Source organism: Nelusetta ayraudi, unplaced genomic scaffold, assembly GCF_046127955.1.
Source record: "Nelusetta ayraudi isolate G7.1 ecotype Tasmania unplaced genomic scaffold, CSIRO-AGI_Nayr_v1 ptg000088l, whole genome shotgun sequence".
Lineage (NCBI taxonomy): Eukaryota > Metazoa > Chordata > Actinopteri > Tetraodontiformes > Monacanthidae > Nelusetta > Nelusetta ayraudi.
This window is the reverse complement of record NW_027466138.1, coordinates 305,166-333,095: the sequence shown is the minus strand read 5'-3', so window position 1 is coordinate 333,095 and position 27,930 is coordinate 305,166. Positions and strand designations below refer to the sequence as shown.

The following is a 27,930-nucleotide window of genomic DNA, read 5'->3' as shown; positions in this document are numbered from 1 at the left end:
GGGCTTCACAAACACACACACTCAGCTCAAAGGTGTTGAAAACGCCCCATCCTGCTGCCAGTTGTACTTTATTTATTCAGAGGTTTGTACCATAAAAATCAAAACAACACCAATTAAAAAACAGACAGTGACCAGAACAGAAACACAACAGTTTGAATAAACACACACATGGTTATGGAAGCCATGACTGCTCTTATTAATGTTTCTGAAGAACTCAAAGTGCCTTGATTGACAGTTCCGGTCTCCGTGTGGCAGGTCCTCGTGTCAAAGGTCACCGCAGAGACTGGAACATGAAACGATGCATGTTGCACTTGCGGTGCAGCTTTGGCTAGTTTGACAGCAGGCTCACGCTAGTGGATCTCAGAGGCCTGGCGGGCGTCACAGGTGGAGGAGGATCCACAGAGCGATGTTCATGAAGCCGTCCGACTCGGCGTCCACCTTGGACAGCGAGTGGTTGTTTCCAGGATACCACAGCAGCCTGCACACAGCAGGGGCACACGACAGCTTCAGCCAGCCAGCAGAGCAGAGTGCAGACAACTGACTGACTGACTGACTGACTGACTGACTGACTCATTCACTGACTGACTGACTGACTGACTCACTACCTGACTGACTCACTGACTGACTGACTCACTCACCGGACAGGAACTTGCTTTGCTTTCAGCGCTCGGTAGAACTCCACCCCCTGCTTGTTGGGCACGCGCTTGTCGTCTTCGCCCAGAGTGAGCAGCACCGGAGTTGTCACCTGCAGGGGGAGACGTTGTTGTCACGTGACCACAGCGGCGCAGGGAGACAGAAGTGCAGGAGGAAGACGACGGACCTGAGCCACGTGTCTGATGGGCGACTTGTCGAGCATCTGCTCCCAGGCGGCAGGATCGGGCAGAGAGTCGGGGCTGTAGTGGAAACCAGCCTCCACCAGACACCTGCAGCAGAGGAGCAGGGAGGTTCGCGTGTTGCTACTAGCTTACAATAGATGGCATCATATTACATTACTTATTATATCAGCTCGCAACCTTGAGTGCAGGAAAAGGCGGGCATTGAAAATGAATGGCTAGATGGATTTTTATATTATATTTTATCTTTCAAAAATCATGTAGCTAACTTCACTATGTTCATTACATAAAATAATAAACACAGTGCATTAGTGCAGCATAAAGCACTATACTGCACTAAGTAATATTATACTAGTGCAGTATTATTATCATTATTATCATATACAGTGCATTAGTGCACTATTAATATTATTACTACTACTATTATTATTGAACAAATCATTACTGTTACTGATGATTATATACTTAAGTGTATAGCGTCATACTTTCCATTCCATTGGTTGCAACTAATTACATCATATCATATTATATTGCATAGTATTGCATGACACTTCAAACACCCTTATCTATACTTCAGGGTATAGTGTCCTTATCTATACTTCCACTTTTGCAGTATATTGTTGTAAAACTTTTATTGACCTTGCTTTTTTTTTTTACACTTTCTTTATTCCTCATAATGCATAATGATAAAGTTCAAACATGTGTGTGTGTGTGTGTGTGTGTGTGTGTGTGTCCGCAGAGCAGACGCACCAGTCGGGAATGTCGGTGCTGCCGATCATGGAGGCCAGGTTGGTGACGGGGTTTCGCGCCACACACACCTTGTAGAAGCCGGGGTACTGACCAATCAGGTGGCAGGCCAGGAAGCCGCCGTGCGAGCCTCCGCACAGCGCCACCCTGTCGCCGTCAAACCTGCCGCTTCTTAGCAGACTTTCCACGGCAAACTGGAGGAGGAGGAGGAGTTGGAGGAATGAGGGAGGAGGGAGAGAAACATTCCCAGAGGGGAAGTTCTTTGGAAGCAGCGGTGAAGATTGAACGCCGCCGACTCAAACTGGACGCCACAAAAAAAAAAAAAAAACACAACTGCGATTGTGAAAGGAGTTGGATTGATTCTCACGTGCACGTCCTTGACATCCTGCGTGCCCACATTCCCGGGCAGTGACATCACGCTGTCCTGGCCGAAGCCGATGGAGCCGCGGTAGTTGACTGGAAGACAGCAGCAGGAGAGCGGTCAGGGGGAACTCCTCCTTCAGACGCTCACAGGAGCAGTTTCACTCTCGCAGGTGTCGAGCAAGGAATGCAAATCACCGACTGCACACTGGAATTATTTATAGCTCACCAGTGAACCGACAACAGGCGAATTCCCCGACTAGACCTCATAAAAATAACTCCTAAATCACACCGGCTGTTCAGACAGATGGAGATAAAAGGACATAAAAAAAAAACCTGTCTCCTTTGTTCCCATTATTTGTGTCCATGTAAACACAGCTCGTGTCGCTCATTGTTTACATCCTATACAAAACACACAGAAGAAGAACGGCTTCTTCTCTGGAAAGGCTCGGAAACTCCCAGCCAAAGTTTCTACAGTTTAGGAATATTTCACGTTAGCCGCTAGCTCACCTAGCAGGTGTGAAGATCTCAGCAAGGTAAGTTAAGAGTCCAAAATAGGCGGTGAAAATAAAGAAGATGAGCTTGACTCGTCGAGAAAATAATTGATAAAAAAATAATGCTTCGTTGCAGCCCTCAAACACACCAGCAGGTCACCAGCAGGTCAACAGGACAACTGGCTGAACCTCAGCCGAGGGCTGCAGCTCCTGCAGCAGCAACTCACCCAGTAAGACAGCGAAGCCCATCCTGACCAGGACAGACGAGGACAGGAGCCAATCGGCCACGAACACAGAGTGGGGCCCGCCTACTCAGCAGGGACGAGAAGATTGACAGCTCAGACAACGAGTCACTCTGAGCCCCAGTCTGCATACTGACTGCTTTGAATGTGTGTTGGATAGTTAGACTGACATCTATCATGAAAGAACAGAAAAAAATCATTGCTAATAATTATTGAAATGTTTTGGTTTCTATGGGAGGAGCTCAACACTGAGTTGGCATTGCTAACCGTGAGGAATGACCACCAGGGGGAGCTTGACTCCATCCTTCACCTCCTTGGGTTGGACCACCAGAGCTTCAAAGTCCAGGTCAGCTGGCGAACAGAGACACGACTTCATGAGTGACTGTCAATCAACCTCGCAGGGCCGCAGTGAATCACACACGTTGCTTCTCCATGGCTCACGCAGAAGCCACTCGGTGGTTCTGAAGGTTCTAGAAGCTGTGAGTCCAGTTCTTACGGTACTGAGTGTTCTGCTGCTCGGGAGGCGGCGTGAAGGTGACGATCTGCCACTCGATGTCCGGCAGCGGCTGAGCCTCCTCCAGAGTGACCCATGACACCTCCTCCTCAGAGTCCCTGGCCGGCAGGAAGCCCACCCTCTGGTAGGGGGAGGAGCAGCAGAGGACACACCCACTCCGTCACAGACCGAGAGAGCACTCACGCACCTGAGAAGCGCCAAGGCCGATCCTACCAGGCTGGGAGGGCAGTTTGGAGAGCAGCAGCCGACCACCAGGAGATCTCGCTCAATGTTCAGCAAAGACCAGCTGCCCACGCTGGAGTCTGCACACACACACACACACACACACACACACACACACACACACACACACACACACACACACACACACACACACACACACACACACACACACACACACACACACACACACACACACACAGTCAGCCACTGGCAGGGAGGCAGAGAGGCAGAGCTGGACCAGTGACTTACTGGGAGTCAGCGAGGTGACGCTTCCTGTCATCATATCCACCACCAGCAGGTCCTAGCAGGAGGACAGCAGAAACACAGAGGGTCAAACATCTTGACAGTGGCTGCTGCTGCTGCTCCTGCAGCTGCTGCTGCTGCTGCTTTGTGTGCTGGGCTGTTGCTGCTACCTTGCGGCTGCGCTGAGGACAGGCCATGACGACACGCTGGCTGTCAGCTGACCAGCACTGAGGGGACAACTGAGTGCTGTACACACCAGTGAAGCCATCTGCAGTGGGAACACAGACAGACAGACAGACAGCAGCGTGAGAAGGAAGACCTCCAGTCACCAGCTCCTGCTTCAGGTGGTTCACGTCCTGGAGTGTTTCCAGTTCCTCACCTTCTCCCTCCTTCTTCACCACATCCACCACTAGCGAGGTCTTCTTGGTGTACCAGTCATACTGAAAACAACAGAGGGAAACAAGGTCCATCTCTTCACCCTCTGGAACATCTGGATGTGTGAGAGACTCATTCCTGTCACTGGGCCCAGTTGGGTCCGTTGCCAGCCTGTGACGCGTGTCCTCTGCGGGGTCTCACCATGCACAGTCTGCTGCACTGCATGTGCGGCCCGTAGACGGAGAGCTCCAGGTAGACGATGCGACACTGGTCCGGGCTCAGCCTGGGCGAGCACACCGCACTGCTGCCCGAGGACAGCTGCTCTGGTGGAGGACACACCACACAGACAGGCAGGTGACCAATGAGGACGCGGCAACAGAGCGTCCAGCTGACCAGCGTGATGTCAAACACAGGGCGTCCCAGACAATAAGACATTGTTTCACAGGTGAATCATTTTTGCAATGCTTGTTGAAGTAAAGTCAAATTTTCACAGAATGTATAAAATGAATGAATAATAATGAGCTGGACTGAGTAGTTGTCAAGATCATTGCCAGATGTTTTGGGACACCCTGTAGACATAGAAATCAACAGCCTTTCAAAAGAGATTAAAAACACAATGAGAATCTTGGAGGAGCCGTGTTGATTTCCACATGTAAATGTCACGTGGAGGACACATATTCAGAACTTCTTTCAACGCCAGTGGAGATGCCTCTCACAGGTAATCATCCAAAAAGCTCCACACTTCTACAGAAAACAGCACATTTAGCCCTCTGTTTGCAGCCTCGTGCAAAATTAGCAGTGCCATTAAACTCAAAGAAAAAAACGCATGAAGTTGAAGGAAAATAGAAGAGATGTTTACCACATTTCCCACCGGTCAGGTCCACATAATAGAGGGAGGACCTGGCAGAGAGGAAGAGCACATTGTGAGGCGTGTGAGAGCCTGGTGGACAGAAGAAGCCCCTGCTGACAGACTGGCTGTGAGTCAGGGTGCTGCTGGGAGAGTCAAGCACCTCCTGTTGGGGCAGTACTTCAGGCCAAGTCTGAAGGGCTCGTGGCACCAGCCCACAAACACCACGCCTGTGTCCCCTGGGGCCCAGAAAGCCTATGTGGAGACCATACAGGAGGTGGGTTCAGTGCTGGCTTCACAACATTCAATCACTCTGATTGGCTCCAACCTGTCCAGGTGAGATATGTTCAGGCACTCCCTCCAAGACAGAGACGCTGTCCCCTTCGATGTCCAGGACGCACAGAACTGGACAGCTCTTACTGACCAGCGCCTCTCCCCAGTCCTCATAGTAGGCAAACTGCTCCCCCTACAGGGAGAAAGGAAGACGGTCATCCTTCAATGTACCAAAATAGAGAGCATTTCATTGTTTTTTTTAAAAAATGTTTTATTCTTTTTTTATTCAGCATCAACAATATGGAGCATAGATATGCATATAGAGTTATTACAATGCTTATTTTTGTATTTGGACCCTCCCCCCACCCACATGTTGGACACCAATCGACAAGGAATGCATGATTGAATGAGATAAATATGAAAAAAATTTGATAATAATAATAAAAAAATAATAATAATACATAAATAAATAAATAAATAAATGAATAAATAAATAAAATAAAAGAATAATAATTGGAAGTATTTGTTTGTCAAATGCTGACCAATGGTTGACCAGCTTATACAATAGCGACTAATCAAATGTATCCAAAGTGAGTTACCGGCAGTAAGCAGCAGCTTTGGCAAGGACTTGCTGCCAGCAGATGGAGAATATGTTGATATTTTACAGAGAAGGTGGTTAATATCAGCAAACATTAATGCAAGGAGGAAGTGCAGGCTACTGCACAGCCGTTGTTCTGAGCCATCGTTCCAAAGTTGAAGCAGGCATCTCTAGCAAAGGTTCATCTTTGTGAAGCGACTTGATGCAAAGGCATAAATGGCCGTAAATCATTTGTGAAAGTGAATGAGTTGGTTCCCTTGTTGGGGGCAGCTGGCACCACAGGAGGGACCAGAGTGGTGGCAGATGAACAAGCAGCAGCGTGATGCCAGTAATTCCATGCAGAGCGTCAGCAGCAGACTGCTGCACAAGCCTGCACAGGTTCCCTTTGTCTTGCTCAGCCCAGTCAGCGTTGTTAGAACTGCACAATGTGAAGGCTTTAGCTCTGAGCTGCATGCCAGTGTATCAGGTAGGCTTAGTATTTACCCTGACAGTCTCCGTCTTGTCAACTCTCACTGGGTCTTCATCATCAGTGGTGGACGACATCTCCGGCGCCTCCGTCTGCAAACACACAGAGACCGATTACTTCCTGGTTTGCTGTATTTATATTCTGGCCATTTTAATAATTTCAACTCAATTCCTGCATATAGCTAAAATACTCCTGTTTCTGGTGACACCCCAGTCAGAGTTTTTAAAGCCACCTGATGAAGGTCAACAGTTTAAAGACTTTGCAGTAAACACAGCAACAAAAGAACACACGTAATGCTAGCTGAGACTGGACACTACTAATGAAACACAAGTGCACACAACAGTGTTGCTCAGCCTCAGCAGCCGTCCACTCCAACTACACACTCTGCCAACAGAGGACCCTGCATCAGTGCACACGGCACTGAAGATCAGGTCACGTGATGGACAAACCTGGAAGAATGATGCCGTCTTTGCTCTCTTCTTCTCCGCCACGTACAGGAGGTGGGTCTCAGAGTGCGACCAGACCAGGCAGCCAAACTGATCTGTGGACGTGGACCACAGTGAGCTCCAGTAACACTGGTGGATGACCGGCACATCAGGAAGGAGGGAGGAAGCAGCAGACGACTCACCATCTTCATAGACTTTGCCGTGTTTCTTCAAGGCCGTCAAATCGATGCTCCTGACCTTGATGTTTTTACTCCAGATCTGAGGGGCAACAGAGGTCAGCAGGGGGGTAACAGAGGTCAGCAGGGGGCTCAGAGGTCAGCAGGGGGGCAACAGAGGTCAACAGGGGGGCAACAGAGGTCAACAGGGGGCTCAGAGACACACAGGCTGCCATGTTATGCTTAACTTGTATCTCAAACACATGAGTGAATCAATACTAAAACTTGCAGCTGTGGAAATCAACCCTTTGTGATGTCACAAGGGCACTGATGCCTCTCCCAGCGTACTAACAGCACATGCTTGAGTGTGAGTGTAAGAGAAGAGCATGCAGCAGAGGGGAAGCTAATAGATGAAGACAAGAAGAAGGAGGAGGAGGAGGAGAAGCCCAAAGGAACAGAAGAGGAGCACTGATGACATCGATCAGCAGTCTGAGTGTGGAACTCAGAGCCACGCACCTCCAGAAACTGCCGCTCCTCTGCTTTGACGGTGCACTCTCTGACAACAGCCTTCAACACACCCGAGGGGGAATCCTTACTCAACAGTCTGGGGGAATAAACACAGTGAGACACTGACTGGCTGCTCAGGGTTTCCTCTGGAGCAGCGAAGGCTTTACGTACTCTCCTCTGATCTCGGTGCAGTTCCCCGAGGCTCCGGAGAAAACCACCGACTTGTCGTCATGGAACACAATGTACTGCCGGCAAAACTTGACATTGTCGTTTCTCTCCAGATCACGCTGGACCCACTCTGCAGGAGAGAGCGAAAGAGAGGGAGAGAGAGAGAGAGAGAGAGAGAGAGAGAGAAAGAGCCAAGGTGTACTCAGTATCCCTGGTTGTTACACACAGGACCGCTTGGCTAAGCTTGGCAAAAAAAAGGTGAATAATATTTTTGAAAAATAAGGGGGTGGAGCAATGCCACGGTCAGTGCTGTCGCCTCACAGACAGAAAGTCGTGGGTTCGATTTCCCGGGGTCTCCTGGGACCTTTCTGAGTGTACATGTTCTCCATGCGTCTGCTGGCTTCCCTCCAGCTTCTCCAGCTTCCTCGTACACTCCAAAAACATGCATCTGAGGCGAATTGGAACCTCTGGATTGTCCCTTGGTGTTTCAGTGTGAATGGTTGTTTGTCTCTAATGTGGCCCTAATAAGTGGCCTTCACCCTATGACAGCTGGGAGAGGCTCCAGCAAAGACCCTGAGCTCAGGAAGAAGCAGGTATGGACAATGGATGGATGGATATTTGAAAGGGTGATTTTTATTTTACTTAAATATGAGACATCCTTAAAATGTTTGCTTGGAGGCTTTCAGGGTGTCTCATGGGTTAATGGAAGGAGGTCGGACCCTCCCCCCCTTTTATCTCGCACACTGGTTGCACTTCTAAAACGCCCCAAAAACACAAAAGTCGTCGCGTGACTTGCACACCTGTGTAAATGTTGCTGTATTTGCCTCCGTACTGAGAGGTGATGACGGGTCCCACGTCTGCTCTGCTCAGGGAGGGGAAGCGGCTGAGCTGTCGGTACAGGCTGGCGATGTCACCGGGGTTGGTCATCACCTGCAAACACGGCACACAGGAGCTCAAATCCCGCCTGAGTGACACACGGTGACTCAGTGACACACAGTGTCGAGCAGCAAACACAGCCCTGTTCATTCCCAGTTCAGCCTGCAACACAGGCACTCAGAACCGTTCGAAGTAAGGGATCCCTTACAACTTTCAATATATTAGGCAGCGTGTTTATGAACGCGAAAAACAAAACAGGAAGGGGAATGAATGCGCGAGAGCAGTGACTTCCTGTTGAAACTGTCAGCAAAGTCTGTTAGCATTCCTGGAGAACTGGCGAACGTTCGTTGTGTTTTAATGACAGCTTTCTATTGACACAAAAAATAAAATAAGCACAGTAAACGCATTATTGTGCTATCGAGGGTTGACGGAAAACGAGACAACTTGGTTAAACTGAGACTTGCCATACCTGCGCCTCCATAGTAGGAATAGTGTGTGTCACTCGACCGGAAGTTGCTGCAGGGAGCCGCGATGATCCCGTGCTAAGCTAAAGATAGCCTTCCTGCCGCTTCCTGTTAGAACGTGAAATGAAACACATGCATGCATACAACACACTCTCTGGCGTCACAATGGAATTTAAGACAATTAAAAAAATTAAAGCGGATTTTAATATTCGCTGCAAGCAGCCGACAAAATGTGGTGTTGTTGTTAGTGCTTTTATTTTCATAGCGCCACCATCCCAACGGGAAGTATTAACAGAGGGATCACTGGCACTTTATCGCCCCCTGGCGTTACACCTGGGGACTATTTGATTTGTGAGCTGAGTTTTATCCAAAGGCAGAGCAGTATATAAACAACCGAACTTGCAAACTTAACGAAACGTCATTGACAAAATAATTAATGACGTACTCAAACAACCTCTTGTGTTGTTCTTGACGAACCGCTGTGCGATGCGCTTGTCAGTCAGCTGGAGTAGGTGGCGTGACGTCACAAAGAGCCAAGATGTCTGACTGTGACGAGCCGATCACTGACGCTGACAAGGTTCGGACACATTTTCTCCTTATTTAATCGATGCCAGTGCTGCTGAGTCGTGTGTGTTGCGCGCTGGTTGCGTCAAGAGAAGCGAACACAACCTCCAATGGCCTCGCGTTGAACACGGTGGAGTTGTGTTTGGATGCTAACTAGCCGCCGGTGCTAGTGGGTGAAACCAAACAGCAGCTGGACGCTGCAGCAGCCCGGAGCTGAACACGGCAAAGCACTGGCACTTTCACCTTTATTAAAACACCCACGATCACTTTCGGGAGGATTATTATTACTATTTTGTTATTATTATTATTATTATTATTATTATTATTATTATTATTATTATTATTATTATTATTATTATTATTATTTTTACAGTGGCAGTGACGCCGTGAAATTCTGAGAGACAGCAGTGCGGGTTCGATTCCGTCCATAGAATGTTATCCCACCCTGCGGCTGACGTCACTTCGCCTTGGATTTCAGAGTGACAGCTATTTAATTGCAGTTCACATGAGGTTGTGTGAGCCTCATAGGCCTTGAAATCTCCTGGTGGCACTGACTGCAACTGGAAAACGATAGATAGACAGATTGATAGATAGATAGCTGGATAGATAGATAGACCGATAGCTGGACATAGACAGATAGATAGATAGCTGGACAGATAGATAGCTGGATAGATAGATAGATAGCTGGATAGCTGGACAGATAGATAGCTGGATATCAATCTCAAATTGGGACACTACAAAAGTGCTGTGGGAAGTAGCTGCATGCTGAATCACTGCAGGTTGTAAACCCGGCTCTTTCAAATACAAATCCTGATTGGATGATATGCAAACTGTTGGAAGTTGTGTCGGGGGTTTTAAAGAAGGCGCTTGTATAAAACAATGTGTTGAATGTGCCACTGTAGGTCCGCATAGCCGCCAGCTTCGTGACCCACGCTCCCCCTGGAGAGTTCAACGAGGTCTTCAATGGTGAGAAGCTGCTGATTGTAGCCTGATCTTCATTTCACTGGAGCCCCTGCTCGTAGTGTTCAGCAGCCTCTGTGATGAGCGACCTGTGAAACGCTGCTGTCTGTTGCCTTGCAGACGTGCGGGTGCTTCTCAACAATGACGGCCACCTGCGGGAGGGGGCGTCGCAGTAAGTGTTGACAGATGAAGCTGGCAGATGCACACATGTTGAGTGTCATAAGTGTCAGACCTCCTCTCCCTTGTGGTTCCTCAGCTCCTTTGCCCAGTACAACATGGACCAATTCATCCCGGCCTTCCTGGAGGGCCACGATGAACCGGTTTGTTTCCTCCCTTTTTAAAAAACATTCCCTGAATGAATAGGAAATGGTGCTGGAATCAGACCGTCGTTTTTCCTTCTACCTCCTCCGTCCAGGTTCTAATCACCGAGCATGGGGACTTGGGCCAGGGACGATTCTTTGACCCGCGGAACGGCCTGTCCTTCCACTTTGACCACCTGAGGAAGGAGGCCAGCGACGTGCAGCCGTACGAGGGCGACGCGGCCCTCAAAGCGCTGAGAGATTCCTGCGACTCGCTCCTGCGGGACTACGTCAAGGGTCACTACCCCAGCGGAGTGTGCACGGTGAGGCTGCAGCACTGCTGGCTCAGCCCAGCCGTCTACCACCACCACCGCCGCCGCCGCTCTTCAACTGTGCACGCTCGCTTTCTGCAGGTCTACGGGAAAAGCGTTGGCGGCCAGCAAACCATCGTTGCCTGCATCGAGGGCCATCAGTTCCAACCCAAAAACTACTGGTAGGGTCTCCTTCCAGCAAAGCCACGTCTTAAGAACACGTCTGAAGTCTTGCTGATGGTGTGTGTGTGTGTCACACTGGCTGTGTCTCAGTTCAGGCTCTGCATCCTTCCAAGGCTGCATTTGACAGGAAGTTGCATCACAGCACTGCGTGAAGGCTCCTCCCAATTCCCAAAAGTCGGAAGGACGCTCCAAATGCGTACTTGGAATGCACCCTACTGTTAGCCCATTCCCAGGATGCACCACTACTATCCTTCACCTCCTTCTGTGTCCCAGGATGCTCTGCGTGCTGCTGCAAAGCATCCTGGGATCCTGGGAAGTCAGCTGAAATTAGCGCCATCTACTGGCAAAGACACAACGTATAAATTTAAGTATTGAAATTTCGCATCAAATATTCAGTTTTCAACATAGGGTTTTTACTTATTTGAACATCCAACGCCATCGTTAGATGGCGAACCAATGGTTAGCTTGATGCTATGAAAACGTCACTTCCAGGGTTGGCCAGCAGGAGGGAGCGGCGGTAACGCAACCAGGAAATACGCCGAAGGCTAAACCGTCCCTTGTGGTTACCGGGGAGGCGGGGTTTGGGTCGGTCCTTGGAGGACGCTTCCTTCTAAGGAAGCAGACCGTGAATTGAGACACAGCCCCTGTCTACTGGACCAGCAGTGATTCTGTTGGGTTTGTAATGTGATAAATGCTCCTCCTCCTGATGCTGAAGACTGATGATCCACATCGGTTCATCTCTCCCGCAGGAACGGCCGATGGAGGTCAGAGTGGAAGCTCACTGTCGGACAGTCTGAGGCTCAGGTGGTGGGAGTGTTGAAGATCCAGGTGAGGGAGGGACAGACTCCAGTCCAGTCCAGTCCAGTTGGTCCGGTTCTGCTGCTGCTGATCACCTCTGCTTCTGGTCCACAGGTGCACTACTATGAAGATGGGAACGTGCAGCTGGTCAGCCATAAGGAGATAAAAGAATCAATACCAGTGGGTGAAAGTCAAACATCTCCACCTATATGGTCCTGGTGTTTCCACTTACACTGGGTTTCAGTGTTTGTGCCCACAAAGGAAGTAAAGACTTCCATCCATCTTGCATGTTTAGATCGCCAACAATTCCAGAATTGAAGGCTTGAGGCACATTGGGTGTAGCAGTGGACCAGGAGTGTCCTGAGTGATCTGAGGTTTTAATCTGTGGTGGTGGGCAAACATGAATGAAAGCAGGATCACAGTCATTTTTCTGTTTGTTTTCCTCCAATCTTCTCAACAGACTGACGCGGACGTCGCAAAGGCATTGGTGAAGATCATATCCAACGAGGAGCAGGAGTACCAGGTGAGCTCTATTTGAAGCGACTGCGTCTTTCTATCCATGCACGGTCATGATTCAGCAGTCTTGCCACAGTGCTGAACGTTGTCGTCCGACCGTCCGCTCTTCAGACTGCCATCAGCGAGAGCTACCAGACCATGTCGGACACCACCTTCAAGGCCCTGCGGCGCCAGCTTCCCATCACACGCACCAAGATCGACTGGAACAAGATCCTCACCTACAAGATCGGCAAGGAGATGCAGAACACGGCTTGAGTGGAGCGGCGGGGCCGGAGATCTGCTCTCCACCGGGGGGACCTGGAGATGCACGTCAGAGGATCGGCCGCTGGAGACCTTCTGACCAGGAAGTGACCTTCATCTACAGTGAAGACCTGCAGACCGTTCAGCCGCCAGTTTGTGTCTCCGGGAAAAGATGTGTTCGAGGGACGTGACTCTGGTGTGGGGAGAGGTCAGAGGTCAGACTTGTGAATGTGTGTTGTGAAAGTGTCGATGTGTGCGGCTGGGAAATCCCGGACTGGTGAGGCAGCCTCACGTCAACGTAGTTCTCCGTCGTTAAATCTCACGCAAACTGAGTCACAGTAGAATATAAAAGCCGAGCACGCTAGGGGGGAGGAGCCGAGGCAATGAGCACGCCAGGGGGGAGGAGCCGAGGAAGAAGAATCGAGCGCCGGGTGTCTCATTGTTGTCCAGCAGGTGGAGACAACTCCCACGTTCCTGCTTTTTTCCCCATGTCCTTGTTTTATTTTGGCAACACCGTACTGACTGCCACAAGTTTGATTCTTTCCTATGGTAAAGAACTCCATCCTCCGAGCCGTGTGTGCAAAATTCTATTTTGATATGTTGATTTGTTTTTTTAATCCTTAAATACTGTAACAGACTGTGTGTGTGTGTGTACTGATCCTGTTACCGTGCGGGTCAAGAACAGCCCAGTCGCACTCTGCTTCTAACGTGACTCGGAGCGACTCGCTGACTCAGTGACTCGGCGTTCAAACCTCGCACTGCACTGCGCGCTCATCAGTTCTGGAGAAACCCGTCTGAACCGCCCCATCCTGTTCTGCTGGTACTAATAAATGCAACCATCATCTGGACTTGGTCCGCTCGTCGATGTTCTGCAGCAACAGGAATGCATCTTCATGTGGTGACTTGCTGTTAGCATTAGCATTAACACGTCTGCATGAATGAATTAAGGTTTACGGTGTCGGTCGGTCCAGCTCACTGACTTTGATAATTAGTGACGACAAACCATTTTAGTCCAAACAATAAAACGCATGCAATGCATTTCAAGCTCTGCTCACAGATTGCACAAATTGTTGCCAGTTTCAAAGCTTCCCGCTCGTCACCGGGGTAAATATCCCCGATTCCTCCTGGAAGTTGTCGGACTGAATGAAGGAAAAGAGGAAAAGTTCAGTCACAGGCAAAGAACTCTGCATTCTTTATTCATACAGTGTCAAAACTGTGGAGGTGTTCAGTAGAAAACATCACAACAGACGGCTTGAAGGTGGCAGCTGCCACAGTGACTCTACAATCAGTGCACAGTGTCGCCGCCCTGTTGGCAGCTCCTCCCATTACAAATGATCCTTCCTGACTTACTGGTGCATTTAAATGACATTAAAAAAACAAGTTGTGCTTCACAATCTCATCAACATTGGTCTCTTTACATAGAAGGCTCTCAAAGAAAAACCCTGACGGCTTTTACAGCAGAATCAAAAAAACGACGTAAAAAAATATCTTCAACCCAACTGAAAAACATTCCAGACGTCGTCGGAGGGAAGAAGAGCGAACGACGACAACTGAGGAAGATTCTTCTCTCCTGCTGGACGCTTCCTCAGGTGGAGGTGTGAAGAACTGGGAGTGTCTTCACTGGAGTGACACGCAGGGTGTGGTGGTGGTGGTGGTGGTGACGACGATGATGGTCTGGGACGGCTTTTTGAAGACTCAGTCACTCAACTGCTGGATGACAGCAGCAGCTCCTGGGCTCCGTCCACCTGCTGCTGCTGCTGCCCGTCAGCTCTGGGAAGTGACTGCTGCTGCTGCTCCGTCCGGTCCACTGCTGCTGCTGCTGCTGCTGCTGCTGCTGCTGCTGCTGCTGCCACCGTGTCCGCAGTTGCCTGTCAGCTCCGGGAAGTGACTACTGCTGCTGCTGCTGCTGTTGCTGCTGCTGCGGGCGCAGTGACTGGGCGACCCCGGTGTGGGACTCATCATGCCGGGTTTCTTGGGGGGGGCAGGCGGGGGGGTCTTGTCGGAGCGGCAGGGGGGGGTGAGCGGTGACGAGCGGGAGCCCAGCGGAGGGGGGAGGGGCCCCGGGGAGGAGGGCGAGCGCCCCCCGGTGGCGGCCACGTTGCGGTAGTCGGTGCCGAAGGGCGAGCTGCTGGCGGGCAGCTTGAGCGCCCCCTGCTGGCTGGTGAAGCGCGACAGAACCTGGGTGACGGTGTGGCGGGCCAGCTGGCGGGCGGTGGTGTGCTCGGCCGGCGGGGGGGCCGGAGGGGGGGAGGCGACGGGCGACAGGTCCCTGGGGGACAGCGGACCTCCGCCGAACTGCTGCTGCTGCTCCAGCTCCGCCTGGCTCTGGAACTTGTGGCGGGCGGCCTGGAAGCGCTGGTTGACCCCCGCCTGGTAGGACGAGGGCAGGAGGGGGGGGCCGGGGGGGCGCTTGGCCAGGACGGGGGAGGAGGCGGGGGAGGAGCAGAGGGAGGAAGGGGAGGCGGTGCTGCTAGAGGGCGACTGGGGGTGCTGGAGGGGCTGCAGCGACGGCGGCGGCGCTGCAGCCCCTCCCCCGCTCTCCCCACCCTCCTCCTTGTGGCCGTTGACCTTCGACCCCGTGCTGGCCGCCTGCCTCCCCTCCGCCACCTCCTTCCTCAGCTCCTCCAGTTGCCGCTCCAGCTCGCGGCTCCTGCCCTCCTCCCGACAGAGCCGGGCCCTCACCTGCTGCAGCTCCGCCTCCCGCTGGGCCTCCAGCTGGTCCGCCCGCATCCTCTCCTCCTGCAGGAGGCCCTGCAGCTCCGACACTTTCAGCGCCTCCTCCTGGAGCTGCAGGCGCAGCGCCGACGACAGCTGCTGCTGCTGCGACAGCGACTCCTCCACCTGCCGGGCCGCCACCACCTGCTCCTCCTCCAGCCGCTGCACGCTGCTGCGCTCCACCTCCAGCTGCGCAGAGACGGAGACAGAAATGGCCGGTGATGAAAAGGCGTCTTTCCCCCAGTTGGCCACAAGGAGGCAGAAGACGTCGGTGTTGGACGAGGGATCATCTTCAGGTTCACCACACAAACAAAACAGGCAGACAGGCAGGCAGGCAGACAGACAGTAGGACAGATAGGCAGGCAGACAGGCAGACAGACAGTAGGACAGATAGGCAGGCAGACAGGCAGACAGGCAGTAGGACAGATAGGCAGGCAGACAGGCAGTAGGACAGATAGGCAGGCAGACAGACAGCCCTGTGTACCTGCTGCAGCAGTTGGTCTTTCTCGCCCTGCAGCCTGGAGGCCAGTTGCTGGTTGTGTGTGGAGGTCTGGGCCGCGTGTTGCTGCTCCTCCTGCAGCTCCCCCATCATCTGAACACACACACACACACACACACACACACACACACACACACACACACACACACACACACACACACACACACACACACACACACACACACGCACACGCACGCTTAAGATGCAGGCATCATTGTCCATGGTTACACTGGGTTGTGTGTGTGTGTGTATACAATGTGGCAGCGGCTGGGGACAGGAAGTGACATCACACTGATGTGACCCCTCCTCTCCCTCCCTGACTTGTTCCTTCTACACAGAGCTCTCATTCTCATTGTGTTGAGCGTCTCCAATATTCCAAATAAACATTTTTTTCCCTTAATTTATTAAAAACGATCCTCATTTCTTCCCCCCCAAAGTTTCCGCATTTGGGAAACGTTGACTTCGTCCCACCTTCTTGTGCCTGCCCTCGGCGGCCGCCAGCTGGCCCACCATCCTCTCCTGCATCCTCTTGCAGTGGGCCATCACCAGCTTGAGCACGGCCAGAGGGTTGGGCCCCACTGGGTGGCGCCGCAGGTGTCGGTCGGGCTGCTCCAGCATGCTGCGGCGCTCCTGGGGCTCGCTGTCCCGCTGCAGCGCCAGGAAGGGGTCGCTGAGGTCGTACTGGCAGTACCGCTGCTGCACGAAGGAATCTCTCTGCTGAGCCTGACACACACACACACACACACACACACACACACACACACACACACACACACACACACACACACACACACACACACACACACACACACACAGAAACCGTGTCAGAATGGAAAGAGTTTCAATCTTCGGCCAATCAAAAAAAAAATCACTAATAATTATAATTATTATTTCAACTTATGTTTTCTATGCGTTTGCACCACTGCACCACTGCATGGCGTTGATAAAGGAAATTCTATTCTATTCTACAATGAAGCAGGACAGCACCGGGCCTTGCTGACCCTGCTTCGGGTCACCCTGATACTGGGCCAGTGGGGGTGGTGGTGGTGGTAGTGGGGTAGGGGGTGAGGGGGGGTAACTTGCAACAGAGGCTGGGTTTGATTTGTGGAGGCATGCAGGCTCAGCTGGCAGAACACACAGCGCACTCTTCATTCCACCTGCCTCCAGCAGGGGGAGCTGTCACCATCACACAGCCCCCCCCCCACTATCTCCATTCAACTCCCCCCTGCTCCCCTCCAACACATCATCATCATCATCATCATCATCACCTTCATCATCATCACCGTCCTCATCATTTCTCAGAAAATCAGTTCAACCACTTGTGTCGCTCCTCTTTCTTTTTAATTCTCAACACACTCAACAGGGTGGGGTGGTGGGGGGTGGGGGGGGGGCCCTGCCCAGCCAATAAGAAAGAGGCTATTGAGGTTCTTTCTTCTCCAGCAGTACCAAAGAATGTGTCCTCAGTGAGGAGATTACACAACTCACACAAAGACGTCGTCTCACAGCCTTCAGCTTGCTGCTGCATTGTCCCCACCACCACTCACCCACCAGGCTTCAATGTATGACAGTGGCTATGACTGTGTGTGTGTGTGTGTGTGTGTCTTTGTCTTCATTGTTCGTTTGATGTGATTTACTCAAAGCTTTGTGTTTTTTCTCTTGCTGGAATTTGAAGCGAAGCCGTCCAGTTTCCTGCTGGAGCTGCAGCTTCCTGAAGTAAAGAGCCGCCTAAACAGACAATTAAAGGCCCATAGTGTGTCTGAGTGTGTGTGTGTGTGTGTGTGTGTGTGTGTGTGTGTGTGTGTGTGTGTGCAGTGCTCCCATGGTTTCCCCAGGATGGCTGTGATCATAATGACAGAGTGTGTCTTCACCGGCGTGGAGGCTCTTCACTGCGAAGCTCTCGTCTCTCTGAGGAGCGACAACAACGACGAGGCGACAAACGTCTCCAGCAGGGGGGGCCGAGCGAGAGGCTGCACTGGCTAGCACTCTTGGCAGTGCGTCCACAGTGACGGTGACACGACGAGGAAAGGCTTCCACACAACAAGTGTTTTGGTTGAGGCTTTTTTTTGAGATACAGGAAAATAAAAAGTGACAATATTGCACTGGACTTTTTCATGAGGCGGTGAGAAACTCAGCTTCCCGCTCTATCAATGGGAATGTATGCAGAACTATTGATATTGCCTAAAGCTTCCTTTGGTTTGGCAACGCTGTTGTGAGACAACGAGTCTCTTTCAGGTCTCCAGCGGAGAAGTTTGAGGAGCCCCGTCTTAAAAGAACGGACAAAAGTAAACGGACGAGGATGAAATGAATTGTATATTTATTATTACAGCGCAGAGTTTAGGGGATTTTTGTTTTTGGAACCTCTACACAAACCCCTGGAGGTTCTGAGCTGCAACTCTGACACATTCCTGCAGCTGCTGTGAGGTGCCAAAGACAACCTGAAGCTCTCTCAGTTGGAAGAGACGTCTGTCAGTGGGCTACCTGCGGCCTCGGGGCTCCATCAGGCCTGGTGGAGCTGGGAGGAGCCACGGATTCGGGTTACCTCCAGCAGCCCTTCACAACCACTCTGAACAAGCACTTCCAGAGTCTCTCTGTTGCGAGTCAGACCTTCAACTCATCTCTTTACTGATAACCAGTGGTCTCCTCCAGAGGCTTTTCTCTGCCTAACCAGCTTTGCTTTGGGTGGGGAGGTTGGAGGGTTGGAAGAGGGCGGGGGGGGGGGGGGGGTTCTGGGAAGGGATGCATTCCAGGTGAATTAGTAACAGCAGACAGATGGAGACAAAGGGGCGACAGGAACAGACTTGCCAGACGTGAGGAGCCGGGGTTGAAGACGTCAGCGCAGGTCAGTGCGGCAAGATGCTGCCACAGTGAGTCTCAGTCAAAACAACACGTCAATGTAGTGGTTGCACCAGCAGAGGGCAGTTGGGAGACTACTGCAGTTGCAGGCCCTTCACTGGGTGAACCTTATTGACGTCTCCCAACGTGAAAACATTCCCAACTCAGGGAAGAAATGCCACAGAGTGGCCGTGATCGGCTCAGCTGGAGCTCCGATCTGCCAGCAGTCTGATTTACCAAACCCAGTGAGGCAACGAGCTCCAATGAGCACAAAGGACTCTGACCCACTTTGTTGCTCGCTGGTCATCAGAGCATTAAAGAATTACTGAGCTGTGCTGGGAGAGTTTGAGGGCAAACACAAAACAAGACGCCCTCAAGAGATTTTCCATGAGACAATCTTCAAAATCTGGTCAGGTGCACAGCGAGCAACTCACTAACGAGTAGGAGACCATCTCACACCATCAGTCACCATCAATAATAGACGACATGGAATCCTTCAAACCCTCAAACCCCCCCCCCCCCGCAGACGTCCAGCAGATGCAGAGGAAAACCCTCAGTGTGAGCCATCAATTCTGTGGTGAGCTCAGTGGAGCCAGAGGTGACTGGCAGTGCTGAGTATTGACACACGGGACGGATGGACGCATCATCTGCAGTGTGGCAGTGGTGGCCGCCCCTCTGTGAGGTCACTGGAATGAGGTCCTGACCACACACACACGGGACATTAGAGCGCCTCATCGTGACATATAATCAACTTTCATAGCCTAAAGTAACTCAGTCCAGTCAGACCTACATAAGCAGAGCCCTGAACCATAGAACTGCAGACAGTGGATCAGTGAGAATTTCATTCAAAGGTCCCACAGTGTCTCCAATCTGACAGCAAAGTCTCCACAAATGGGAAAAGTTTGTCTTTTGCTTTTCTTTTCTTTCTTTTTTTTCGCCTCATGTGTTTTCGGAAAGCATGAGCTCAAAAACACAATTGAACAATTTTATTTTTAAAAATGAATTTAAAATTTAAAATTTAAATGAACCGGATTCTCTCGGTTACGTCCATCTAACGCTCAACTCTTGACGCGTGTCAAGGCGCTCGTCTCGGTCACCTGATACGTTACCGCGGGATTAAACCCACGAGCTAGCAAGCTAGCGAGCAACGTGAGTGAAAGCTAGCGTCTTTGGAAAGAGGAAAAGGCCCAGGGAGGAGACGGAAGAGCCCACGACTCCCAAGAAAAAGAAAGCAACGCTTAACAGATCGGGGGGGAGAGAGTCAAGTGTCTGAGCGACACCCTGAACCCTGGGAATCCTTCACGCACACATTAACCAGGAGATAAGCAGGGAGAACAAGGCACTGCTTCACCTCATAGGTCCGAGCAACAGCAGCCAGTAATGTTTAACCACCTCTGGCACAGCCATCAGTGGGAGGCGATGACAGCGGCTGCCTCATCAAGTACAGCAAACAGTACGCAAGACAGGATTCAAAAGATCCTCTGATCTCTGATTCATGATCGGGATTTTGAAGAGTTTTTTTTATTGCAAAATGAAAGAAATGCCTGAAACAAAACAGGTCAGACTGAAGAGACTCGCTAGCTGGTCTGTGCCAGTCACACGGACCGAGCATTAGAAGCAAGACTCCATCATCAGAGAGCCGTTTCTTCCGGGACAGAACCAGCCAGCACCGCTCCAGGCGGCTGCTTGGCTGACTTGCAGTTTATTGCCGCTGCATTATTATCAAGTCTTCCCATCAAGCAATCTTGACACCACACCCATAAAACAGGGACTGGGATTCTTTGGAGTCGCACCATCTTATCTGAGCCGTACACACTAGCCGGGCCTCCATTGTTTCACGGATTCCCGGAAAAATATGTCACTCGGCAAAAAATAGACAAAGGCCTTTTTCAGGATGGGAGGATGTGACGCGAGGCGGGAAAACATCAACAATGAATCTTTAAAGGGCACCAGCAGCAGAGACCGAGGGACCGTCCAACACAAAGGTCTTTTCCCAAGGAGTTGGAACCGGTCCTGGGCTCGGTCCTGGGCTCGGTCCTGGGCTCGGTCCTGGGCTCCGGTACGGAGTCCAGTGGAGAGCCAAGAGTGGCAAACTACAAAACTACCGCCACCTATTGTTGTCGCTGCTCTAACCTGCGTTCCAGCGTGTTATTAAGAACGTTGCAGATGCTTGCTTTGCACTTGCTGAGACAATACTGCGGCCAATAGAAAAGCCACTTCTGTCAGGTCTCCCAGTCAGGAATGCTGTCGCTCATAAAACTGCTCTCACGGTGCCTCCACGTGATGGCGTGGTGAATCTGCAGAAACAGGTCTGGCGGTGGGTATCGCCGCCAACCATGAGGCGGGTGAGCAAATAACTAATGTGGCGTCAGGTTTCAGCGGCTGTGCAGGAAGTGAAGAGGCTCAGCAGCGCCTGAATGTGGTCGTCCTGAACAACCTGCAGGAATCCCTGCCCACGCTTTGTCTGCCAAGAAAGGAGGCGGGAAGTGGAAGGCTTTCACTTTTCTTCCCGACGTCCTCCGATGAAAATGTCCAATACTGTCCAAATTCACGTGGCCAAAGTTTTTTGGCAACAAGTTGTTTCTCCAACCCACTGTATAATTAAGAAGCCTAGACATGAGAAAAGTTCATTCCTTTGCTCTCCCGCTCTCCCAGCTTGAAAAGAAGCACGTTAGAAAAAATGTCAAAAACAAGTTCTGGGACTAGACTGATATGTGGGATACTAGGGGTGTGAATCTTTCACTCACAAAACGATCCGATTCAAATATCGATTCACAAGCTACGATCCGATTCAGGGACGATTCATAAAAAATAGTTAATCATTTGGTGTGATTTGATCCGATTCGGTTCAGTGCGATTCAATACAAATGGACAATTAAACCCCAAGTGCTTATTTTTACTTTACCGATCTTTACCGACCCAGGGCTCCATCAACCGATGCACTCGGATCTCATACGTCACAGACCGATAACCCATTCAAATCGGTTTATCTTTACACCACTATGGGATACACATCCCAGGACAGAGGAGACTCCTTGTAATAAGCTATTTTACCCTCATGCAGTCTTGCAGTTTGGGCAGAAGGTCAGAAGGTCAGTTGTTGCAGGACAATGCACACACAAGTCTAGGTACACTGTATGACGTGCAAAGCACGTGGATCAATACATCAGACAAGGCTGCCCTGCATCACATCATGACAATGGCCATGTAATGAGGCCATCAGAGAAAACTCCATGGTGGCTCATCATGTTTGGCCTGTGTGGAGTCAACACTGCCAACCTCCAGACTGCTGCTCCACGCTGAACACAGCAGCTTTCATTTATTTCCACCCAGGCTTCATGAAAACATCCTGAGCCAGTAGCTCCATACTGAGCCAGTAGCTCCATCCTGAGCCAGTAGGGGGGGCCTGTGTGAGCCCAGGAGGGGTGGGGTGGGGTGGGGTGGGGTCAGGAGTGTTGAAGCCCCCTGTGGAAAGAAGGGAAGTCAGTGATTTGGGCCTACAAGTCTTTACATCCTCTCTACCAATAAACACGCCGCCCAGCAGTGTGTGTGTGTGTGTGTGTGCGGAAGGGAGCGTATGGGTCACGGTCAGAGATGAAAGACCCCCGTCATGGGGCTCTGTGGGTGTGTGTGTGTGTGTATGTGTGTGTGCAGAGGAAATAGAGGCTGGGGAGGGGGGGTGGAGCGGGAGGGGGCGTCCAGTGGGGATCTATGAGAGTGCAAGTGGAGTTTCGGGTCAGAACCAGAACTGTCAGCTGGTACTAAACAGCAGGTCCTCTCTGGTCAGAGCTTCAACCACCAACAAACTGGCCATCAGCAGCTGACTGGTCCAGTGGCAGAGTGTCTGTGCTGAGCCTGCTAGGTTGTGGGTTGGAAACCCACTGCCTCCCTGCTTGGCACTCAGTGCTCAGGGTTGGGATCGGGGGGTTGGATGAGCCAATGACTCCCAGACGTGGACAGATTTTGCATTGTTGGGGATGTGACAGCAGCTGCGTTTCCATGAAGCCCGGGGCTTGGTGAGTGATGCCAGTTGACCTGAGGAGCCCAGAAGGTCCCTGACAGGACAAGGAGCCCATTCAGCAGGAATGGTGGAGACTCTGATTACAATCTCTAATTCAGGGAGAAGAGAAATTTGTGGACAAACTGCGCAGTGATTGATCTCTATCTGAGCTGGCTGGAACAAACAGCAGCAGCTGGCTTTCCATTGAAGTTTTGCTTTTTTTTTTCCCACAGAACTTAAATTAAATTTCCCTCCATGAGTCAAGGAAATCCTCAAAAAACATTTCCACTTGTGTCACGCATCAAAAGGAGCGGACTCCTGCTCCCTCCGCCAGAAGAAGGAGTCTTTCCGAAGCTCGAATCACCCAAAATTACCAGGGTGCTACTAGGCGTGGATGGATTTTTCAAGTTTTTCAGTAGGTTCCACTCTGGTGCCCTAGTGGTTGGTCTTGGAGGAGCAGGACAGGGAGGTTCTCCCCCCCCCCAACACACAGACAGGGTCGGAGCAAAGACCAGACCAACAGGGCCCACTGGTTTCCCGGTTTGAATCATTTTCACCTGCACTGCAATTTAAGAGGCAAGAGGCTAAAAATGAGAAATGCTGAGTCGAAGCAGCCGTGAGTGCAGACCTGCTTTGTCTCTGCAGCCCTGCTGCTTCCTCAGCTTCCTGTTTACACACCCTCTCCCCGCTGGTGGACATTCTTTGTGCAGGTTGTAATGTGTGCAAAGCCACACCAACGAGCGTGTTTCTGCACCGCGGCAGATTTTCCTCCTGCTTCATGTAACGTGTGAACCTTAAAGGTCCTCACGCACCTGCAGCCAAATCCAGCGAAGAAGAAGAAGAAGACGTTATTTTTTTTTTTTTTTTGCTCGTGTCTCGAGTTTTTTGCGGAGGCGAAAAGGAAATTTTATACGCAATATTTACGCCACGCAAGGTGTGTACAGAAAAAAAAATCACAGTTGTGCGTGACTTTGCTGAGAGCGACTGGGTTGTGTGTGCCTGGACTCACTCTGAGTGCGTGGATGACAACATCCTGGGCCTCCAGCTCGCCCTCCAGGATGCTGAGGAGAGTCAGCAGCTCCGCTCTGCTCAGAGCCTCCACATTCATCTTCTCATCCTGCACACACACACACAGACGGAGAAACATTCTTAGCATCTCCTTGAGCAAGGAAGCAAAAACAACACGGCATGAAAATTGACAAGGCTTTTTTCAGACGGCAAAACATACAATACTAGCCGAGAAATTAGAATATCGAGTAAAAGTTGTTTTATTTTGGCAATTTAACATAAGAGATGAAAGCAACACATTTTATTGAGCCATTCCACGCAAATTGACATCTCAAGCAGTTCCTTGTTGTAACTTTGCTGATTAAGATTTTCAGCTTATTAAAACCACAAAGCCACAAACTCAGAACATTAGAATACTGTGAAAAGCTTCAGTTTTGTAGCTTCAAAGAGTCCAAAGAATCCAAAACACCTGCCAAAGGCTCCTGAGACTTTAACAAGTCCGTCTTGGGTTGTTGGCTCACAAGAGTTCACACATGGGCAAATACAACAACCTTTGCAGGACATTCTAATGTTCTGGGTAGTACTGTACATCTGAGGTCACATCATTAGCTGCCTTTCCATGACAGTATTTTTCAAAATAAGTGATTTCTCTAAAATTTCCACAAAGTACAAACAGCCGTAATTCTGCTCAAATCTCCTCCCGTGAGATTTGACCAGAATTAACGTCCAAAAACGGATGTTATATTTTCCTCTTTGATGACTTGTAAAAATAAAAAAAAATTCTGTCTCCTCCTCCATCCAATCATGACGCATTGTTTTCACTTGAAGTGAACTGGTCATGTGACCCCCCCGTACGACCAACGCAGAAACCACCTGATGAGAGCGTCACAGCCTTTGAGCCGTGTTTGAGGGTTTTTTCCAAGTGGAGCTGCTTCACCAGTCACCAGGTTTTATTATGGCCATGTTTAGGTTTTGCACAATTGTTGGGGTGATGGAAAGGCAGCTGTTGGCATGTACAGTCGGTTTGGGAGGGTGTGGGGGGGGTATGGTGCTGAGAGGCTGATATATGATGGAGCTCCCATCTGTGGCCCCACTGGGTTGCATGCAGGGTAATAAACAGGAAGCCATTTGCATATCTGCACATTAAGTTGTAGAAAGGGCGGTGGTTGGGGGGGGCGGGGGTGAGGACAGCTGTCTGCTCTGTAGAGTAGAGCCCCCACTGCCCTCCGTGAAGGTCCAGTGGTCTCCAGACACCAGCAGCATGAGGGGAGAGGTCTTCACAGTCACAGTTTCCAGCTGTAGGCGTCACCCAGTGAGTCCAGTGTGACCAGTGACTCACCAGCCAGTCATGACACGGCTGACATCATCGTTCCAAACATCAGACCACATCTCACGAAGCTTCAAGACCAGAGAATTCATCTTGTTCCGTCTGTTCCTGCTCACTTATTAAGAGTGTTTTGACTTCAGACTCACTATATTATGAGTAAGATTAAGTGCAGTGGTCAGCACCGTCACCTCACAGCAAGAAGGCTGTGGCTTCTACTGCCAGGGTCTACTGGGACCTTCCTGCGTGGTAGTCTGCATGTTCTCCATGTGTCTCCTGGGTTCTCTCCAGCTTCTCCAGCTTCCTCCCACCCTCCAAACACATGCATGTGAGGTGAAGTGGAAACTCTAGAGCAGGGGTCACCAAGGTGGCGCCCGCGGGCACCAGGTGGCCCCTCAAGGACCTCACGAGGAGCCCGCAGACCCGGTGAGCTGTGTCTAAAATTCAATTTTATCCAACCTTGCTAAGTCATTTTTGATCATTATTGAGAACTCATGAGCTTGATAAGTGAATTCACATAGAAGAGTATCATTCATAATAATAAATAACTATTAGAGTTTGTTATTCCAGGAGAATCTAGCAGACTGGAAGCCCTTCATGCGGCTCAGGACCCATGAGGTAGTTCTCAGTGCCAGAGAGGTTGCTGACCCCTGGTCTAGATCGTCCGTAGGTGTGTGTGAGCGTGAATGGTTGTTTGTCTCTATGTGGAGGAAGAAGGTATAGAAGATGGATGGATGGATGGATGACAGATGGCACTGCTGAGGCTAAAACAAGCAGCCACCAAACTACTGGATTAATAAACAGCTAACTCTAACTGGCACAGACAGACAGACAGACAGGCAGGCAGGCAGGCAGGCAGACAGACAGACAGACAGAGACAGTCAGACAGGCAGACAGACAGACGTGTCTCCTCCAGTCTTTTGGAAGCCTCTCCTCTTCCTGCCAGAGACAGCCTGGATCTGCAGTGGTGTTTGACAGCGAACTGCTCTCTGCACTGCAGTCTGATGCTCCGCCGCCGCCGCATGACTCAGTATTTAGTGGCACCGGACTTTAGATAGACAGCAAGTGCGGCTGTGCGGCCCTGCCCTCCCAGTGCACTCTCACACAGGGACATGGGCGAGTTCGGTTGTGACCGCTGTGCGTTGCCTGCCGATATACTGTACGGCCCAACCTGCCTTGTGTCACCTGCAAATCAGCTACCCTGGAAAATCAGCCCAGCATTCCAAGGATTCCCACACCCTGGGAATGACCAGACTGGGGATAAATCCCCGACTCACGCATTGCTTCCTGTTGCAGAGTTTTAGTTTAGATTCTTTCCTCCGGCAGGGCTGAAAACCGCTGCCAATATAAAGATGAAGGCAAACGATCCAAACTGAAAACAGTCCATTTTGTCAACGTGGATTTACTTGATGAGCTTCAAGTCCATCTTGGATGTTTTCTGCTCCTGTCACTTTGCACGTTCATTCACTCCGGGGAAGAAATCTCAGTGAAAACTCTTCTGTCTCGTGTCCGGGCTAGCAGGAGGGAGCTGTGCTAATGTGCTCAGCGCAGACTGCTCAGTGTTCCTCAGAGAGATAAATAATAGCAGGAGTTGCTGAGGAGCGGCAGGGGATCCACCTGCCGTCCCACTCCAGTCCCTGGGCCTTTGTTTGACCACAGGGGAGCACAGGGTGTTTTCCGTGCAGCTGAAGAAGCAAAAGAGTCACAAACATCCTCAAAGAGCGCGACATCATTTTATAGAAAACCTCCATCGATGGACAGGGACGCTAATGGTAAAACCAATTAATGAATCTCACTCACACACACACACACACACACACACACACACACACACACACACACACACACACACACACACACACACACACACACACAGTGAATGAGGAGCTAGTGTTCAACTTAGCACAGTTTTAATTCTGTTAATTGCAACTTGCTAGCTCGCTACAGCGCTGCCGCTGCAAGCACTTCAAAGTTGTGCTTCCCGACCTACGACAAAAGCCTCCCGCGAACAAACGTGAGACCGGGTGACAACAAATCTGCCCGGGGACTTTTTTTTTTTTTTCCTTTGGCCGCTAGTGGCTCCAGAACCTGGACGGAGTGAGACTGAAACACTTCCCACAGCCTCCCGGGTGAACGTACCTTCATGCGCTCCACTCCCGTCGCGTTAATTGTTCACAGAATCCCACAATGAGCCTCTTGGTCCGACCGGAGATTGAACCAAGGCGGCGGCGGCAGCGGCGGCGGTGCAGTCGGTCTGTCACAGCCGCCCTCCCTCGCTGCTCTCCGTGAGGGAGGGGCGGACACTAGGACCACGCGCAGCGGGACGTCCACTGACAAGACCTCCGGCCAACCAGAGAGCAGGAGGGCTGCGCTCTGGTTGTCAATCGCCCAATCAGCCGCGGGCTTTTTGTTTGGGGCGGTGACCAGGGCGTTTGCCTGCTGTGAGCGATAAACCTCTTTGTTTCGGGACGTCCAGTGATGATTTCTGCCCGTTTTTTAATACACAACGTTCAAAGCAAATTAATTAAAAAAAATAAAAATAAAATAAAAATAATATTGTATCACTGTGCACAAGAGTTCGTAGATGAGATTCGTTTAGGTGCAGTATTGTTACGTTACTGTACTGAAACGTGAGATTAATGTGACGTTTAAAACGAACGTCAGTCAATATAAATCAACATTTTATTTTTTTTAAATGGCTGAATGGATATAGGAAAGAAACCGAGTGAATGTAATTCAAAACGCACACATTTTTTTTGTTGTTTTGTTATTTCCTCCATCTAAAGTTGTTTTTAATCCCCTCCCAAGTGACGCCCCCCCGTGGACAACTGGCTGCAGTGACGCGTTAACG

At 50.7% G+C, this 27,930-nt stretch overlaps 3 protein-coding genes across 4 annotated transcripts; 1 reads left to right on the top strand and 2 right to left on the bottom strand.

The window, feature by feature from the left end:
• Window positions 1-49: 49 nt before the first annotated feature.
• LOC142901360 (acylamino-acid-releasing enzyme-like) lies at window positions 50-8,942 on the bottom strand. 2 transcript variants are annotated; one of them, XM_076045851.1, is made up of 23 exons: window positions 8,836-8,942; window positions 8,291-8,420; window positions 7,494-7,620; window positions 7,332-7,419; window positions 6,843-6,918; window positions 6,664-6,755; window positions 6,232-6,306; window positions 5,206-5,343; window positions 5,041-5,132; window positions 4,890-4,930; window positions 4,232-4,353; window positions 4,035-4,095; window positions 3,826-3,923; window positions 3,662-3,713; window positions 3,404-3,492; window positions 3,173-3,311; window positions 2,944-3,027; window positions 2,662-2,742; window positions 1,948-2,036; window positions 1,584-1,774; window positions 821-923; window positions 639-745; window positions 50-478 (listed from the first exon to the last, which is right to left on the bottom strand). In XM_076045851.1, the coding sequence occupies exons 1-23, from the start codon at window positions 8,845-8,847 to the stop codon at window positions 379-381; spliced, it is 2,187 nt and encodes a 728-aa protein (XP_075901966.1). In that variant the 5' UTR covers window positions 8,848-8,942; the 3' UTR covers window positions 50-378. The 2 variants fall into 2 exon arrangements, with proteins under 2 accessions (XP_075901966.1, XP_075901965.1); XM_076045850.1 differs by lacking the exon at window positions 8,836-8,942 and having other exon boundaries at window positions 8,291-8,528.
• A 326-nt stretch (window positions 8,943-9,268) lies between these two features.
• Window positions 9,269-12,872, top strand: LOC142901370 (F-actin-capping protein subunit alpha-1-like). Its single transcript, XM_076045866.1, has 10 exons — window positions 9,269-9,407; window positions 10,297-10,360; window positions 10,475-10,526; window positions 10,611-10,674; window positions 10,770-10,976; window positions 11,067-11,146; window positions 11,897-11,975; window positions 12,060-12,125; window positions 12,406-12,468; window positions 12,573-12,872. The coding sequence occupies exons 1-10, from the start codon at window positions 9,369-9,371 to the stop codon at window positions 12,714-12,716; spliced, it is 858 nt and encodes a 285-aa protein (XP_075901981.1). The 5' UTR covers window positions 9,269-9,368; the 3' UTR covers window positions 12,717-12,872.
• Window positions 12,873-13,864: 992 nt separating this feature from the next.
• LOC142901364 (CTTNBP2 N-terminal-like protein) lies at window positions 13,865-27,436 on the bottom strand. The gene is made up of 5 exons (XM_076045861.1): window positions 27,219-27,436; window positions 23,757-23,864; window positions 16,387-16,638; window positions 15,901-16,008; window positions 13,865-15,605 (listed from the first exon to the last, which is right to left on the bottom strand). The coding sequence occupies exons 1-5, from the start codon at window positions 27,222-27,224 to the stop codon at window positions 14,466-14,468; spliced, it is 1,614 nt and encodes a 537-aa protein (XP_075901976.1). The 5' UTR covers window positions 27,225-27,436; the 3' UTR covers window positions 13,865-14,465.
• Between the last annotated feature and the right edge of the window lie 494 nt (window positions 27,437-27,930).